This window comes from Rhea pennata, chromosome 5 (genome assembly GCF_028389875.1).
Source record: "Rhea pennata isolate bPtePen1 chromosome 5, bPtePen1.pri, whole genome shotgun sequence".
NCBI lineage: Eukaryota > Metazoa > Chordata > Aves > Rheiformes > Rheidae > Rhea > Rhea pennata.
This window is the reverse complement of record NC_084667.1, coordinates 28,393,828-28,412,624: the sequence shown is the minus strand read 5'-3', so window position 1 is coordinate 28,412,624 and position 18,797 is coordinate 28,393,828. Positions and strand designations below refer to the sequence as shown.

Below are 18,797 nucleotides of genomic sequence, written 5' to 3'. Positions count from 1 at the left end.
TTATCTGAAACTGTGAATCCTTCTGACAAAAATGGGGAGGAGGAGGTGAAGGGGGAGCATAGCCTTCCCCTCACCCCATGTATGTTGTCCTGATCGACAAATAATGCTTCCTCTTGATTGCTTTTGAGTAGTGACCAGATGCTAGCTCAGCAGGACTCAACCTCCAGGGTGCCACCTTGGAGCGGAATGCCTTTTAGCTGCTCGGGCTAAGCTTCACTGTTTTTTTTTTTTTTTTTTCAACTCACTTAATGCATAGCTAATAAACATTCAACAATGCATTTTATATTTAACACAGTGCTAAATAAATAAATAAAATGAAGGAAGGGAAGGGCACACTGGAGCTGGTGACAACTGGCTTTTCTATCAGGAGTTTGGAGGAGTCCAGGAATGCTACTTACTCCAACTATCTTGTCATTCGTTTGTTAAGATAAGTAATAATTAGATACTATGTAAATGTAGGCAGCTGATGTCAGCCTCTTTTTAAAATGCTTTTGTTTTTCACAAGGAATCTTTTTGCAGAAAATGTCTGTAGTAGATTCAGACACTACTGCTAGAACAGTGACAGATTAACTGTGGTTTCAACAAGCCCACGTTACCAATACCTGCTAATTTAGTGTAACATGGTTTACTTCTGCTTTGGTTTACAATTATTTTTACTACAAGGTTTGCTATAGCCCCATGGCTTATTTAACGTTTATTTTATGAAACCTGAAAGAAAAACTTTCTGAATAAGCTGTAAAAAAGTAATTATTTGTTTCTATACCTTTTGCTATGCTGAAATATTAGTTCATTTTGGTGTAAATTATTTTGAAGAAAAAATTGTGAGGTGCTGAAAAATCCTTAACTTTTCTGTAAGGAAATGTCGCTCATCTTAATATGAATAATACTCAGGCTAATGTTAAATTTCTTATTATCTGCAGATTATTAAGCATGTCAAACATCAGAGGTCTAAATCTAAGTCAAATACCAAGTTATTGTGCATTCTAATTAGAGATGTTCTAGAACCTTTTTCTTGTCATTGAATTGCCATAATTAATGGCATGATTTTGACCACTCACGGCCAATATTAAGTGTTTTCCGAATTTGCTGCTGTTTCTTCTAGGGATTTAAATTATAACAACTTGGTAGAGTTCCCTGAAGCCATAAAAGCACTTCCAAGTTTAAAGGAGTTGTGAGTACTATTTATTATCTCTTTCTACCCACTTTCTCTCTCCTTTCTGTAAGTAAAGATAACAAAGAAATTCTGGGATTTAAGAATGTTTGTCTCATGCAGTAACCTAGATCATACTAAGTTATGCTAAGTGATGCATTAAAGGAGAACATAATAATCTATTAGAGAGAGAACCTATTGGAAACGATTTTAGAGTTATATAACTAATTATTCTGGAGAACCATTAGCATAATCTTAATCATAAGCTGCTTTTGGCCTCCGGTAGCAGGGTTATTTATTCACTGATCATGCATATTCTCCCTGTCCCTTTCTTAACAGAGGAAGACGAAGGAAGTAAGTATAAGATGTGTTTTTGTACTGAATAGCTGCTTTCTAATGAAATATTTTCATTTTAGTTAATGTGCAGTAGACAAAAATCAAGCCTTCAGAGTTGATCCTACCATTGTACATACTCCTGTTTTTCAATCCTATTTTTCCCAAGAGTGGAAAGTGAATGTGTATAGTAGATACACACAAAGAAAATGGCTGTTGGTTGAATCTAATAATAATATATATTTTTTTTAATATTAGTTTTCTTTGCTAATATCTTTAGGGGATTTCACAGTAACTACATTTCCATAATTCCTGATGGTGCTTTTGCAGGAAACCCCCTTCTAAGAACTATGTAAGTCATTTTCAATCATCTATTTTTAGTCTCCCTAGCAGATAGTGATTATAAAAACAGTGATTGAAACGTATTTTCTTTTCCTAGACATTTGTATGACAATCCTTTGTCTTTTGTGGGGAACTCAGCATTTCAAAATCTGTCAGATCTCCATTCTCTGTAAGTACCACCTCAACTATCTAGTACAGTAAATGGGTATGAAATGTTATTGCTAAGTCGCTAAGAACTCAAAATAACTGAATTCTGATGGCCTCTGCCTCTTACCTTATGATTTTTTTTTGCGATTAGTTTTAACATGCATTGTTATTGTTGGAGATACCCAGTTTCTTAAGAAGCTCTAATAAATATGCTTTACTTTTTTTTTTTTTTTTTTTTTTTTTTTTTTTAATCTTTGCATAAGACACACAACCTCAGGCCAAATGCTCAGATTCTTACTTAAACTCTGATGTGTCCTATGTGGTTTTTGAACAGAGATATAGATTGTGAGAATGCTTTGCAGGTTAGTGCATGCATGCTTGCAGAGAGTGTCAGTTCTGGGGGTAACAAATAAGTAAAATGGTGTGAGATTTTTGAAGCTCAAAAAAGAAATTAGCAGAAAGTGTATGCCCTGTTCAGAATATGTGAATTGGTATGACTCTTCCCAACCTGATGGATTTCAGTTGTTTGCCAATAGAGGAGTAATTTATTAAGAAAATTACTAGTGTAAGAAGCACTAGAAGAATATCCTTTTGTGTAAAATTTAAGCAAAAGTAATAGGAATGTTAGAATGTTTCCATACTGAAAATATCTACTTAATACCAGTATCTCACAATTCAATTACAGAAGAGAGTTTACAGCTAATTTTCATGGGGTTTTTGTTTAGGGTCATTCGGGGTGCCAGCATGGTGCAGTGGTTTCCTAATTTGACAGGAACGATTAATCTGGAGAGCTTGTAAGTATCCTCTACAGAAATAATTCCAATAATTTCTTGGTTTTGCCTCTTGTGAAGTAATTGAAATGTGATTTGGTAGATCTATCTGGAAAGCGGTTGGGCATATGCTGTCTTGCTGTCAAGAAATTTCAAGTAATTATATAGCTTTACTTACCATGATACCTAGTTGCTTCTGGGTGTCTTTTAAGAGATTAAGCTGACAACAATGAAAAATATCAGTGATATTAACTCCCCTCCTTCAAAACTGGAAAACAAAGAAGTTGGCATCTTCCAAAAAAAGAATTTTGATGGGTGAATCTAGCACCGTAATAGCTGAGGCACCATCTTTCTACTCTTACATAGGCTTGTTACGTGATCAAGAACACAAACATTTATACATCCTTTTTCCTCCCCCCCCCCCTTAGAACTCTAACAGGCACCAAGATCAGCAGTATTCCCATCAATTTATGCCAAGAGCAAAAGATGCTACGAACTTTGTAAGTGTATACATTGTGCTGCTATTTTCATTTCCACCAAAATGCTTTTGAAGAAATTAAAAGCTAATTTCAAGTATTGCTCAGAATTGCTCATCCTAGTTGTTCCATCAAAGTTCAAAATCTACCTTGATTTCTTATTCTTCTTATTCAATATTTCAGAAAAGTCAGTAAAGATTTGTTCATCTAATTGAGAGAAAAAAAGAGAAAAAGAAATGTAGTTTTTAACAAGGTTAAATGAATAGAGGAAATGTTAGGCATTGAATCAATGTTTTGGAGTGTTATATATCACCTTATTTATCCTGTTTGCTGACTGCTACAAGTTCAACATTGCAGTCATAATATCTTTCTGCATTTTTGGTCGTATACAATGTGTATGTTCAAAGTGCATAATAGGGCTAGTTGGGGGAGCTGTGCAGAGATCAGACCTGTGATTCCCTTCATGAGTGTCCTTAAACTACCCTTAGTTTTTCTGCCAAACCTTGTTAGCAAGAAGACTTCTCTGTCATTCTGTCTGTTTAATGGTTGCAGTGATGCGGTGTTTCAAGTAGAACAGAACACAAACAGAACTAAGTATTTTTCTCCCATTTTGTGATTTGAAGGGACTTGTCTTACAACAATATAAAAGAACTCTCCAGTTTTAAGGGCTGTCATTCCTTGGAAGAAATGTAAGTAGAAATATACATTGGTTATCTTTATTAACTCCTTAGTACAATGTCTGATCTCCGGAGACTTACGATTTGCTTAATGTTTGATCATAAGTACATTTTTAAGATTAAGGCCAGAAAGAAAGAATATGACATCTCATGTGAGAGAGATGCTGGCCAGAGAATTCAACCAATTGCATTTTTTCTGAAGTAACTAAGTTCATGTCTCACCAAAAAAAAAAAAAAAAAAAAAAAGGGGGGGGGAGAGAGACATTAATCATGCATTTTGTAGTGGTATTGTTATATGCATAAATGGAATGAGCATTTTTCTATGGTATTCTTCCTGCCTTTTATTTCTTTTCCACTCTTCATCAATTACCTCCATCCATCAGCATATGCTTGTATAATTTTTTTTCCTCTAGTCCCTACAAGACATTTTCTTTCCTCAAATCCCATTTTTCTTCCTCCCTATATTTCATTACTTTAAAGCTTTTTTTCTTAGTTTCCAAACTCTGTGCAATTTTCTCCCTGCGTATGTTCCTACTGTGGCTTCCACTCTAAAGCTTCTTTCCCTAAATAAGAGTGGGGATAATAAGCTCCTCACAGGCTTTTCCTGTTATACTCTGTTGTCTTCAAGCTTATTATTCACACTATTCACTATAAAGTGTCCTATCAAGTGTCCCTCAGAAGTTGTGGTGTGTGTGGAGGGAGCCTGTTACTGTCTGCCTGCCTGCCTTTGTGTTTTAGAGCATGTTACTGTGGTATCACTGTGTACACAGAAAGGCACATAAGCAGCAAATGAAATGAAAGTAAAATTTGCCCACTAGCTCTTGAAATGTCTCTCAATATTTTCCTTTCATAAATTCATATTTCAAGAAATAAAAGTGCAGCCAAGGTTAGAATCTAGCCTAAAATTCCTTATAGAATTAAGATGCATTTGATTTAAATCCAAGATATCTCTTGGTTTGAAGTAAGCCCAGTTTGCAAATAAAGTTTTGTTTCTATTTCTTCACTTTGCAGTTCCTTACAACATAATCAAATCTATGAAATCACAGATGATACTTTTCAGGGACTGTCTTCCCTTCGTATCCTGTAAGTGCAAGTTGTTACATACTGAATAAAACAAGCTACTGTTTCTGATGCACATGTAAGCAGATGTCAGGGTTTGGTGTTCTGAATCCGGTATATGTCGAAAGGCCAAATATGCTGGAACCTATGGTAAAGCAAACAATATGTAAGAACATATTGATGCCAGTAGCAGCCAGTTTTCCCCCCCTTTTATTCTCTGTGTTGTGTTTATAGACTTTCACATATATTTGTATGATGTATAGGAACAAAATACATACCTTTAAGAAAGGACAGGTAAAAGTATTTACTTTTACTGAAAGCTGTTTAAATTTGTAAGTAAAATATTCTTTCAGGTACATAAAATTGAATGCTCAATTGCTGGAGAGTTTTAGTATGGAATTTCATTTTTAAGAGATTTTTCTCAATAGTCCACTATTTTGTATTATATATATTCTTATTGGAGGCATACTATCTGTTTTCCTTGATAGGAGCAGAATAATAATACAAAATTATCCCTTTCCCTAATATTTCCACCTATATGCAGATTATATATAAACAATGAAATTATCTGTGAACATTATGACTCCAACTGTGGTGATAATAGAAAAGCACATACAAGATAGTAAAAAGATAAAAGGAATATTAAAAAAATGTAAATTGACAGGTGCTTGTAAATGAACGCCTTAAAGTCATGGTAGTCCAGCAGGAGCTGCATCAGGATTTTGAAATCCAACAAAGCAGATGCCCTTCTCTTTCTTCATGCTGTTTCACCATCCCTTCCAGTATAGCTGTCCACAGGGGCAATTGTCACCAAACTTAGCTTCCTGCCCATCAGCCTGGGAGCTGGCCCTGCCTTAGGAGTGCAGGCTGAGCTGCTAGCGCTGAGGGGAGGGAGAGAAAGCAAGCACTAATCGAGGATAGATGCTGTCTTGGGGATGAGATGAAGCTGGATATGGCTGCCTGACCAAGAAGAGATTGGACTACTACTGTGCCTGTCTGGTTGGGGGGAGAGGGGAAACAGAAGACCTGTATGACTTCTCCTGTCAAAAGCATAATATATTTGTCAGCTGAGTTTTTTTTTTTTTTTTTTTTTTTTTTTTTTTTTTTTTAGTACAGTGGCTTTTTCAAAGTTTTGATAAAAACACTAAAATAATCTTCTTTGGCATTCGTTGCAGTGACCTCAGTAGAAATCGAATCCACCAGATTCACAAGGAAGCTTTCACCACGACTGGAGCTATTGTTAACCTGTAAGTAGGCTATTCTGTGTAGTGACCTCCTCTTCCCATCATTGAATTGCTGAAATACTGAAATGTTTTAGCTTAAAAATGGTATGAATTTATCTTTGATTTCATCTCCGTGGGTTGCAAAACCTCTTGCTAGTTGAATGCATACAGAGCACAGTAGAAAGATGCTTCTTTAATGTGCCTGCTGCACAGATAGTCGTTTTCCAGACCACTTTCCAGACCTTGCTCTGATATTTCTTACTCTTACAAAGCATGCTATAGGATCATGAAGCTTACTTTGTTGTAACATTATGTTAATATTCCCATTTCAGAGACCTAAGTTTCAATGAACTCGCTTCAGTTCCAACTGAAGGGTTGAGTGGACTGAACCAGCTTAAACTTGCAGGCAATTCAGAGCTGAAAGAAGCTTTGGCAGCAAAGAACTTTGCAAAGCTCCGGTACGTTGGTTAATAATGCTGCAGAGTGCCTCGCTTATTTTGATGATGATAAACAATGTGCCAGTAAATGAAGCCTGTTTTAGATAGTACTCCTGACAGATAAGGCCCTTTGAGTCCCACAGTGCCTTAATGTTGGCATATATCAAGGGGCATCCTGACTGTTCTGATGTAGAAGCCATTTGCAGGCATTTTTCTTGGACTCTTTTACATTATTGCTCCCCTGCTTTTTAGACAGATGCCATCTGACTTTGGAGTAGCAGTTTGGATGGTTTCCATTTGTTATTTTGAACTGAGCACATCTGTCTTTCAGAAAGTGGGAAATGGAAATAGATTCACAGGTCTGATTCCATAATCATCATGCTTTATACAAATGCTGTTTATTTTTAGGGGCAAATTATTAGAGTAACAGGAGTCATTCAGACTGAAACCTGTTACTGATTTCAGGTGGTGAATCAGACAATGATGAACAGTTTTTCTTTTTGAAAGATTTTTAATATTAGTCTTCCGATCCCTAAGAAGCAATCAAAAATTGTTGCCCGTACTGTCAGTTGGGAAAATGGCGATGAAGATACTGTTAATTTGTCCAAGGCCAGCAAGAGATTCTGCATCACTTTTAGGATCTGATCTCAGCAATTCTGTGGAAGTAACAGACTTTGCTTTTTATCCGTGATTGAGAATGAATGCATTGATGGCTCCTTTACAGTGATGTTCCTCATAAACATACAAGAACAGAATTGAGGAATACTGCTGGTGGTTGATATTGCAGCATTGATTCAGAAAGATTTTTCTTGGTCTGCCATTATATCATTGTTGTCAACAGATGTCAGTTGTCAGCAATATGAATATTGAGAAGAAAAGATGCATTTTTAACATTGTGGTCACCTGGGAATTAACTACACAGTTGCTGTTTTGTAAGAAAGTTATCTTGTTTGACTAGTTTTCATTTGTATAGTAATGCCACAAGCACTAGTAAGAACTTGTTTTGTATAAGGAGGAGAGTGAATAATAAAGCAAGCTAAATATAACAGAATTTTTTGTACTCCTTGCTGCAAACGAGACTTCGATACATCACCTTTTCTTTATATTCATGGAAAAGTTCATCAGAAATGATTATAACCAATTTAATTTGAAATGGATTTTTTAGTGACTCTGACAAAAAGAGGCCTCAGTTTTAGCATTGAAGGGAGCCACCTGATGTTTCTAATAGCTGATGATCTTGGAGTTACAACAGATAACAATGTTCATTGTTTTGCCTGTGTTTCAGGTCTCTCTCTGTGCCATATGCTTACCAGTGTTGTGCGTTTTGGGGTTGTGATTCTTATTTAAACTCTAACACTGAAGATTCTAGTCACCAAGATCAAGGGGCCATGATGGATCGTGAGAAAGGTTAGTGTTTCGTTGTACAAGAACAGGTGTATTATTTTGGGCCATGCTAGACCAAATAACAGTATACATTGTCTTTGAGTAAGGAAATCTGGAAAAGAATGTAAATCTTTCAGAGGCAGCTTTTATAGCCCTGTGAAGAGCTTGGCAGTTGATTACAGATGAGCAGTGCCCTGTTCTTTTAAATGTGTCCAGTTTGACAGTGTAGAATTTTCCTGTTTAAAAATGCCTTTCATTCTAAATTGCCAGGATTGTTTCTGTCATTTTCCTCCAGAGCTCCTAGTAGAAAAATCCAATTAGTCTCTGCTGAGGCCAACTCCTGTTCAGACAGGGCTTGAAGTTTCTTCCTGTACTGTCTAGTTTAAAGCTCAAAGATCTTTCCCTACTGATGAAGGATTTTGCTTCTTTGATATAAAGCATTACGAGTAGCCAGGGCAGGCAGTAGCATCTTAAAAGGTTACAGCAATTTCTGCAGTGAGCTTTTGACCTTAAGTGGCAACCTAGAACAGCTCTACTTGTTAAAGGCTTGAACATTGGTGAAGTGTTAGGCCTTTTGATCTTTCAAAGGAATACTTCCATCCTAGGCAGTTTTGTTGCGTATCACTTTTTCTATGACTAATCTGTTTTTCATTTTACTTGGATACAGCTGATGCAGATGTTCTAAGAAATGATGAAAATGAGGAATTGAGGCAGACTATTATTCATTGTACACCAACAACAGGTAAACCTAATAATGTGCTTGCGCTATGCTGTGAACTTCAGGCATTGTGTTATGCAGATAACTGTGTACAGAATTACACATTTCATCCCCCCATAGTCATTCTCTACTCAGATAAAGTTTCACCAAAGCATTGTAGAATTTAATTTGATGTCAGTGAAAAGATTTGGCCCAACTTTACACACATAGCACTCTACCGGAGAGCTGCGTTAGGAAAAAGAAAAAAAAAAAAAAAAGTTTGTGTCCATGAGCAGGACTATAGGACTGTAATCTTCATTTGGAGCATGCTGTGTTTAATACACTCTCCCCTTGTGCTACTCTTGCCATGCATTGTCTATGGAGCAGACTGTGCATGCTTATCTCCTTCAGTGAGAAGTCAGCCTGTGCTTGAAGAATTTAGTTGGAACTGCTTTCACTGGTGTTTTAAACGAAGCTTGCTGTCTTTGCAGAAGAGAGGATGAGGAACACTCACATAGTTTGTTCCCCCAGCCTTCCTATGGCAGCATTAATGGACAGCAGAGGGGCTGTTATAAGTAGCTGGAGCAGGCAGCAGCATCTCAAACTGCCACAGATACTTCTGCAGTGAGTCTTGCTGGTGTACCAGAGCTACTCTAATTCAGAGTTGAACAGTCTAGGAGCATTGGAAGTCTTTGATTTTGAAAAGGAATATTTTTGTTCTAGGCAGCTTCATTGCTGCCCTTTTGCTTATCTTCCTTCTACTGAGAATTTCTTCCACACACGGTCCCGCTCAGCTACTGGAGCGCTGGCTGTGGGATTTCCTCCTTCCTCATGTTTGCCGCAGGCTCTTGAGGAGAGTCTTTATACATCTTGTATCTGCCTTCTTGCACAAACAGGAAAACATAGATGAGGGGAACAATATGCTTCCAGATGAAGTTACTTTCGGGCGACCTGGGGTTTTCCAAGCTTTGTTTCATTCTTTTCTCCTGAGCTGGTATTTTAAATCCATTATGAAGATTCATCTGTTTGCCCTTCATCTTTTGCACTAGCTCCAGCTTTAGCATATAGAAAATTACGAGGATTTCTTGATCACAGCAAGAAGTCTGTGGTCAGAAGGTCAAGCACATTACAAGTGTAACTACATGATCTGAGAATTAATTTGACTGATGCTACTTACTTGCTTTTGATCTCCTGTTCACAGAATGAAAATTAAGATGGTATATTGTATGGGTTAAATTTTTAAAGCCTTTAACTCTCTCTTTTTGCCTGTGCCAGAGATGCTGAAGCTCTAAAAGGAATAAAGAGCTTGTTTTACAAGTTTAAAATTTGCCTTGTTTTTCCACCAGCCCCTCCCATACTAACAACTTATTTTCTAGTCCTTATGTCCTCTGGTCATAAGTAGGACACTCCACCCACGATGTAACTTCTGAATCACTGCTCATCTAGTAGATCCACTTTTCACTTTGCCTAATGGCAGGAGTGGATTGCTAATCAGTGGCACTCTAATAATGTATCACTGAAAGCAGCAAAACTCATCATTCCTAGTATGAATTTCTCCCCTACTTATGAAGTATGTGTTTCCCTGGATAGGTTGGGAATGTTGGTGGGAGAGTAGATGAAGTTTTAACTATAAGAGTAGTTAAATGTTATGAGAAAGACAGGAAGATGTGGTAGGTTTTGCTCTTTGTCTAGAGATACCTCATTGTGCTGTTACTAGAAAACAGACTTCAAGCTGGTTTTGGAAATACTGCGTTCACACTTCTAAATCTCCCAAGTAGGAAATATATTCAGATTAGCAGATTTTGCTGTATCATGTTAATGTACTTTAATGATCTAGTGATGATCTTTTACTCTGGGATACCTGCAAAAAAAGAGACTTAACAGCTGATTTTACTGGTCTAATAATCTAGTTAGCAGCATTATTTCTTGGCCAGAAATAAAGCTTGCTCATTTAAACAAACAACAAAAAAGATTCTTTTTTGCCTTGGCAGTTCAGTTATTCCTGGTAGTGGCTTTAAGCCTTGGAAGATGCTCAGCAGTTGCTGTGCCAGTCAGCATTTGGAGTGGGCTGTATTTACCTTTCCTCTGCCTAAACGGGGAATGTGAGCTGTGCGGAGCCTCAAGTCCGCGGGCTCCTCCTGCCCCTGCCGGGGCCAGGGCTGCCTCAGCCGGGCTCGCCGCTCTGTTGTGAGCCCGCAGTGGCTGCAGCACAGGAGTTGTTCTGCTTCGTCCGCAGCTCGTGGAGTGCCTCATTCCATGGCCAGACCCTCCCTTACTGTGTTAGGACAATTAGCAGTTCCTAATGGGGATGAAGGAGAGGTTAAAGTCTTCTAATTGTTACATAAAATCAGTGGGATTTTCCTATGGCATAAGTAGCAATTAGAAGGGTAAGGAGGATATAGTGATTTTTTTCCTTGTCTCTCCTTGTATTTTGCCTGTTACACATTCTATTATTTAAGCTTTTTACCACTTCATTCTTCAACTCAGTGGCAAATGAAGAAAAAACGTTTTCCCTGTGTGCCTTTCTAGGCTTACAATGCCTTTCATCAACAAAGAAAGGAGGAAAATAAAAGAAACTTGTAGTGAAATTCCTGCTCCTATTAAAGCCAATAAATCGAATTTGTCAACTGTTTTACAGATGTTTCCTTGTGACCAAAAGCTACTCCGGAAGGCATGTTTGTGAATTATTTTTTGAGAGAGCAGTTTTTAAAAAATCTTTTCCCCTTAAAAGTTGATTGTGAATATTTGTTTTTACTTCATTAACAACTTGGTTTATAAAGTGTAAAATCAAAAGGAAGAAAAAATATTTAGGTGGCATTAATAAAAGCTATTTTGAGTAGCTAAAAGGTAATTAAGTTTGTTTGTACAGAGTATTCTCAAGTGACCATTCATTGCAGTAATTATTATTTCAGGCATAATTAATTAGTAAATCGCTTCAGCAGAATAGTTTACTTTCAGCTGCCCTATTTAGCAGTTCAGCTAGGTACTCTAATCATGAATTAATGAGGAGTGCTGTTGTAATACCTTTCAAAATCTTGCTTATTAAGGCCCGATTTACTTTTTCCTAAGTTGGTTGTGCTTTTTTCTTCTAGGTGCTTTCAAGCCTTGTGAATATTTGCTGGGAAGCTGGATGATTCGACTTACTGTCTGGTTTATTTTTTTGGTTGCTTTGTTCTTCAACCTGCTTGTCATGTTAACAATATTTGCATCTTGTAGTCCATTGCCATCCTCCAAACTGTTCATAGGCTTGATTTCTGTCTCTAACTTATTTATGGGAGTCTATACTGGTATTTTAACTTTTCTGGATGCTGTCTCTTGGGGGAGATTTGCTGAATTTGGCATATGGTGGGAAACAGGCAGTGGTTGCAGAGTTGCTGGGTTTCTTGCAGTCTTTTCATCAGAAGGTGCCATTTTTTTCCTGATGTTGGCAGCTGTTGAACGGAGCTTCTCTGCGAAGGAGATAATTAAAAAGGGGAAAAGCAATCGCCAAAAACAATTTCAAATTGCTGCAGTTTTTGCTTTCCTGTGTGCTATGGTAGCAGGATGCTTACCACTCCTTCATAAAGCAGAGTATTCAGCGTCACCCCTTTGCTTGCCCTTCCCCACTGGAGAAACACCTTCGTTAGGTTTCACAGTAACTTTAGTGCTGCTGAATTCATTAGCATTTTTGTTAATGGCTGTTATCTACACTAAACTGTATTGCAACTTGGAGAAAGAGGATCTCTCCGAAAACTCTCAGTCCAGCATGATTAAGCATGTCGCTTGGCTAATCTTCACGAATTGCATCTTCTTCTGCCCTGTTGCGTTTTTCTCGTTTGCACCATTGATCACTGCAATTTCTATCAGCCCTGAAATAATGAAGTCTGTTACTTTGATATTTTTTCCATTACCTGCTTGCCTGAACCCAGTTCTGTACGTATTCTTCAATCCAAAGTTCAAGGAGGACTGGAAGTTGCTCAGACGTCACATGTCCAGGAAGAGCGGAGCAGTAGCAATTTCCGTCAATACTCAAGGGGGCTGCACGACGCAGGATTTCTACTATGACTGTGGCATGTACACGCATTTGCAGGGTAACGTCACCGTGTGTGAATGTTGCGAGTCGCTCCTTTTGTCCAAGCCTGTACCATGTAAACATTTAATAAAATCCCACAGCTGCCCCACGCTGGCAGTAGTGCCTTACCAAAGGCCGGACGGCTACTGGTCGGACTGCGGCACCCAGTCAGCCCACTCCGATTACGCGGACGAAGACGACTCTTTCGTGTCGGACAGTTCAGACCAAGTGCAGGCCTGCGGGCGTGCGTGTTTCTACCAAAGCCGAGGATTCCCTTTGGTTCGTTATGCCTACAACATACCAAGAATTAAGGACTGAAAGGGTTTGCCATCAGCTGTCCTAAGGAAAAGGTGTATAATGCTTCATAGACGGTTACCTGTTCTGACCTTTCCACCAGGAAGCACTTTTGTAATCGTTTTTTTTATGTCATTTGTAAAGAAGGGAAGCGGGCAGTAATTTCTTGAGCCATACATTTTAAAATAATAAATTGCCCTGACTGTAAATAATTGGTAAACCAAATTTGTTACCTGGTATTTTTACTCTTTGCAAGCAATAGTGGTTTCCTTTATACAGTTTTTAAATGCTGAAGGTCTCTTTCTGTGTTGTACTCCAGTTGTTTTTTGCTTCTGCTGTTGGCAAGGTAAGTTGTTGGGTTTTTTTTCTTCCTACCAAAGCACAATATAAAGGACAGCTGTTAACATTAAAGATACTATTTTTAAGTGTGACTTTTCTATAATAAAGCAAACAACTCTGTTGCTAGCTTTGTATAGTGTATTCAGCACTGAATCTCAGGATGAATTTTACTGCAGGGCCAAAAAAGGGATTAATTCTCCCATACAGAACTGTGAGAGTGATACAGGAACACCATATTTGTTTTATATTTCAAGACAGAATTCAATTAAAGATTTTATTTCTAATAGAAGTACTTACAATCTGCAATATCTGCAGACACAATGAAATAAGAATATTAACAGCTGTCAGGAATAATAGGGTTGAACACATTTTTCAGTGATGATGCATTGCTTCAGGTGAATCATGACACCCTCCTTCAGTATTATGCAGTAAGGTCCTGCTGTTGGAAGAAATACCGATGGGTCAGATGGTACATCAGCAGTGCTGTCAGTGTATGCAGCTCGTGTTTATAGGAAAAGACTGGCTAATGCTTCACCATCTGTTGAATGCTAGTGCACCCAACAATATCTGTGAATAGACTGGGATTTTAGCAAACGGAGGGACAACAGAAAGCAATTTTGCAATAAAATAAGTGTTTTTGCCAATTATTTTACTAAGAGTTAAGTAACTGTGTGGAGTCACTGATTTTCATGTAAATCAGTGAATTATTTTAAACCATTTAAGTTTAAATGAGGCTGAAATCATTTAACTACAATCAGTGATTCATTTATCTATATTTAGCTTGAAATCTGATCAATAAAGTTATGAATGCATGATCAAGTAATTACGTATGTTTCTTGAGCAATACATAAAATCAAGAGCAAATTCACTGCCATCCCAGCTACTCTGGAGACATTCTTGTTAAGATTTAAAGCTAGATTGCTGTTTTGAGAATTAAACTGTATATACTGTTCATATGATGAATTTTTATCTTTGTATTGTAAATTATTTGATAGAACACATGATGGGAAATGTGGCTTCAGTTCATTTTGTTAATTAAAGCTACCTCCTAAAATATAGTGGCTGCCAGTAGCAGAATGTTTAAAATGTGGTTTATATACTTTTTGCATTGTAAATAGACATGGTTGTATATTGTCACTGTAATAAAAACAGAATCCTTGTATATCAAAATCATGTAGTTTGTACAAAGTATGGGAGGATTATTTACTGTATGCTGTTAATTTTGTAAGCCAAAATATTCACATGTAAAAACAGAAGAAAACCACCCTAGAGTTGTTCATTCTTATCTTTACACTCGTAAATATTACATCTGCAATTAGCATGGAATGTTGCAGAGAAAGCAAATAAAGGGTACATGAATACTGATTGTTATTTATCTCCATTTTTAAAAGTTAAGATCAAAAATGATGCAGATAGATTAAAAAAAAATTGTTGATGATTGTGTGTCATCTGCTTTCCACTACATGTGGTTAGAGTTTCGGGAAAGAATTGCCAGCAAAATAAGGGTTGCCAATTTTATATGTGGATTTATGATCTCAGACTAATGCTGACTGTAGACATGCAGGATGTTAAAACATTGAGATGTGCTTGCTGTCTTAGAAAGTGAGTTCTTAAATGAAAAAAAAAAAGAAAAAAGAAGAAAAAAAAGACATCATTACATATAGAATTTAAGCTCAAATGATTTTAGTATGGCTTTGCAAGTCATCCAGATTCTAATTTTATTTTAAAAACTGTTACCATGCCAAGAAAAAAAATTTTTGTTTAAGTCTTAGTTTTGTGAGATTCACATAGTCTGTTCCACACTCCCTCAGTTGGCCAATTAGTCACAGGTAACAAATAAAGGAACATAAATTTCACACGATATCTTATAGCGATTAGAGAAGGAAAGCCAACTATCAAGCTTTCAAAAAATCTGTTGTATTTTCAAACAGTATTATTGTGTATGGGTTTATTTCTCCTCTGTTTTACAAATGAGTCTTCACTGAAATGCTGTTAAAATTGTCAAATTCTAGTATTTTGTTCTAAATTGGTATTTTCAGAATTGTAATTATGTTAATAGTTAACTTGTAATGCAGTTAGTCCAGTGTCTTTCAACATATGCAGGTTCTGTTTACAGGCAGAGGTGAAGGAATACAGCCAAGAGCAACTCAAATCAATACATCAAGAAACAATGCTGCAAAACTTAACATCATCTTATATCCAGCAACAGAGGATAATCGTATAAGGAGAACTTGGAGAAATCCAGCCAACAGGTACCGAATAACTTGGGGTCTAATGTTCAAATGTTCGCAGTTGCAACAGAATGTTCTGATCAGTAATATGTGGGGTTTTTTTCAGTTAACTCTGTGCAAGTGATTTTCAGAATTAACTCTTGGGCAGCTGCCTTCTCAGCTAAACAAAGCTTCCTAATTTCAGGTTTGATATTGAAGCAACTGAAAGCTTGGGAAGTTACACCCTTCTTGGGTGTCTACAAGAAAAAAATCCTCTGATTTCCTAAAGTCTAAAGCTAGCTGAAACTGTCCTTGTAGTGACAACATCAATTACCTTATTTCTAAACCTGCTAAGCCACTGTTGTATCTGAGCCCTACGCATGGATTTAGCATGCAAAAAGAATTGGCTAGTGACTTTGAAAAAAGGAAAATTTTGAGTAAGCAGAGGATCTTTTTCTTTCCTCATTTCTATCTGCTGATTTAAGAAAGCAGCTTACTGCAGGGGGGAGAGGCAAAAAAAAACTGCTAACAGTTGTTGCTAAGCTATTTCCCTTCATTAAAAGTAGTTTCATATGGACAGCTATTAGTCTGCTCTACTGAAGTATTTGAGCGAGTTCTTTTAATTCAAAACAGAGCCTTTTATTCTCTCAAAAACAGTACAGCTAATTGGCAGCTCTTGAGTCTGTATCCCTTTCCCTCTTTTTCATTTCTTTCCAGCAGAATTTCCTGTGTTTAATCATGCAGTTACTCAGAAATTTCAAAGTTGTACAAAAGATTTTTTATTCAATAACTCTTTTGACTTCGATTATTAATTTAAAATACTAGCTTGTAAATTAAAACAAAGTTTAAAATAATGTACATTGTTTCATATACAGTTTAATAATTTTTCATTACAGAGATGCTTTTGATCTTTTTACTGCTAACATGAGTTTATTTTTTAGCAAGAGTTTTTTGTATTACCTTTCATATATTGAACAATAGAATCTTGCCAGTTCACTCTTAGGACTAAGTCCAGCTAAGCAGGTTTTAGAAAATTTGGAAGTGAATGGAAACTAAAAGGGGATAATGCATCAGAAATTCCTGTGTTTTGTTTACTGCTGTATACAAGAGGATAAAAGGACACATTTCATATGTTGCATTCATGGCATTACACTTCTGTTAACTGTCATTGTTTAGGTTTTACTTAAGCAATATTAGTTAAAGGTCACTGCAGCATTTACAATAAAATTGCTTATATTTGAGGGTAGCAAAATATGAGGTGTGTCACTGGATTCTGGTAACAAAAGCATAACCTTACAAGTATTGTTTGAAAACTTCAGCCAGAAAATGAATGAGTATATTTGTTAGTAACTAGAGTTTTAAGAGTGATGACTAGAGTAAAGAGTGCATAAGCAAAAACTGGCTATAGAAGTCAAGGCTGTTCAAAAGCAGCAGGGCTGTGGTCTCCAAGTGATTAAAAAACAGATACTTTTGGCTTGAATATAAGGTGAAATCAAGCCAACTGAGTTGAGTGGGGATTCTGCTGTTGATTCAAAGATGGGATCTTATGATAAATGTTCCTTAGAGTTCTTGCGCGTGCCCCAGAGGAATTCTCATCTTCTCAGGGCTGCGCATCTTGAAAGAAGACCATTCGTCTTCAAACCAGAGAAGCTGCACTCGGGTTAGTAGTGGGTCAAGTGTAATGCAGAGGTGAGAATACACTGTAAGGTGGAGGAAAATTGAAGGAATCTTAAAATTGCTCTAATTTACAGTCTCTAATAAGCGGAATTACAATGCAGGCACAAAACCAGTCAACAGAATGGAATCGGCTGTGCTCCTTCAGCTCTGATAATGAGTATAGGGCCAAGCAGCTTTCTTCTTCATGTACATGTCTGCTGTACCACGTGTTTTTCCCCACACTGGGAGATCTGAAAATGTGGGAAGACTTACTAGACTTCTTAGATTTGACTAAATTTAGTTCAAAAGTATTTTTTTTACTCATTTAAAATTTAAACATACCTTTTTCATAAATTTATGCTTAGTTGATATCAACACACTTAAGGCATGCTGTCTATGCCTTAATTTGTGGCTAAATTTAGTAGTTTTTTTAGTAGGATTATTTTTATACTTTTTGTTTGTTAAGAATACTATATATGAAAGCAATTTTATTCTTTTTGTTAAATCTGATTAATATTAATGTAGCTAAACTGAGGGGTTTCCTTCTGATGGCCCTTCTGCTTCTCTGAGACTGAGCTATTCTGATTAAAGTTGAATTTCTAATAAATTTAAGTATTCCATTAAAAAAATTGACATTCAGAATAATTAATTTGTGTGTAGAATTTAATTCATTTCTGTTTCAAAGCCGTAAGATTACTTTCTCAATGTATTTTCTGTGTAAATGATTTTTCCAAATACTGTGGATCACAGTTAGGGATTACTCTGTACAGACAGAATGTGCTCTGACTGAATTTAACTCCATGTTGCTAAAAAGCTTAATGTATTTATTCCATAATCTATACAGAATAGTGTATGATGGTGCTGACTGAGTTAGCACAGAAAACTGAATGTAGTTTTTGTTGTTTCCTTGGTGAGAAATTAAGCCTCTTTCACAGCTGTAACAACCATATGTTTTCTGTGACAACTTTTGTGCTTCATCGTGTCAATTTGGCTCATAGGCTTCAGTGCTATTGGTACTTAAACATTACTGTGGCAAATGGTTTTTTAGCTAGTCTTTCCTAAGTTCACAGAATTAAAATTTTGCCATGAAGCATGTCCTTGTAATGTGTCTTAGTCTGCTTGTCAGTCTTTTGGCCACAGAAAATAGTCTCTGAAACTTCACCGCTGTGCACAGCGCCTGCAGTAGTGTATCCAAACATGCAACATCACCATTATGATGCTTAGTGTTTTACAAACATTGGGATCTCATCTTGCTTATTGTAGGAATTAGGGCACAGTGACTGTGGAACTGGCAGAGACACTTGGCTTGGCTGCGTGTTGGCCCACACTGTAAGAGGAGGAATAATGACAGCGGTATGGTGCACCTTTGCTTCTCTTCAAAGCTGGGTGCTTCTGCCTTTCCAGTGGCCATGCTTTCATTCCCCCGAAGGTGCACTGGCTTTTGCTGTCCTCTGTTTTGTCAGTCCTGAAACATAAACTTGTACCTTGTCACATTATTACGGCTTGCATTGAACTCTTAATAAAAGCTGTTAGTCCATCATAGTCTTCAGGAA

The 18,797-nt window shown here is 36.9% G+C and overlaps 1 protein-coding gene across 2 annotated transcripts in view; it reads left to right on the top strand.

Moving 5' to 3' along the window:
• LGR4 (leucine rich repeat containing G protein-coupled receptor 4) overlaps nt 1-14,744 on the top strand; it is a 78,997-nt gene extending 64,253 nt beyond the window's left edge. For both annotated transcript variants that reach the window (XM_062577181.1, XM_062577182.1), the window contains 12 exons: nt 1,103-1,171; nt 1,764-1,835; nt 1,923-1,994; nt 2,698-2,766; nt 3,171-3,242; nt 3,842-3,907; nt 4,907-4,978; nt 6,130-6,201; nt 6,510-6,635; nt 7,900-8,021; nt 8,665-8,739; nt 11,787-14,744. In XM_062577181.1, coding sequence (XP_062433165.1) covers nt 1,103-1,171; nt 1,764-1,835; nt 1,923-1,994; nt 2,698-2,766; nt 3,171-3,242; nt 3,842-3,907; nt 4,907-4,978; nt 6,130-6,201; nt 6,510-6,635; nt 7,900-8,021; nt 8,665-8,739; nt 11,787-13,063 — 2,164 coding nt within the window. In that variant the 3' untranslated portion in view covers nt 13,064-14,744. The remainder of the gene's footprint in view (nt 1-1,102; nt 1,172-1,763; nt 1,836-1,922; nt 1,995-2,697; nt 2,767-3,170; nt 3,243-3,841; nt 3,908-4,906; nt 4,979-6,129; nt 6,202-6,509; nt 6,636-7,899; nt 8,022-8,664; nt 8,740-11,786) is intronic.
• Nucleotides 14,745-18,797: the final 4,053 nt, after the last annotated feature.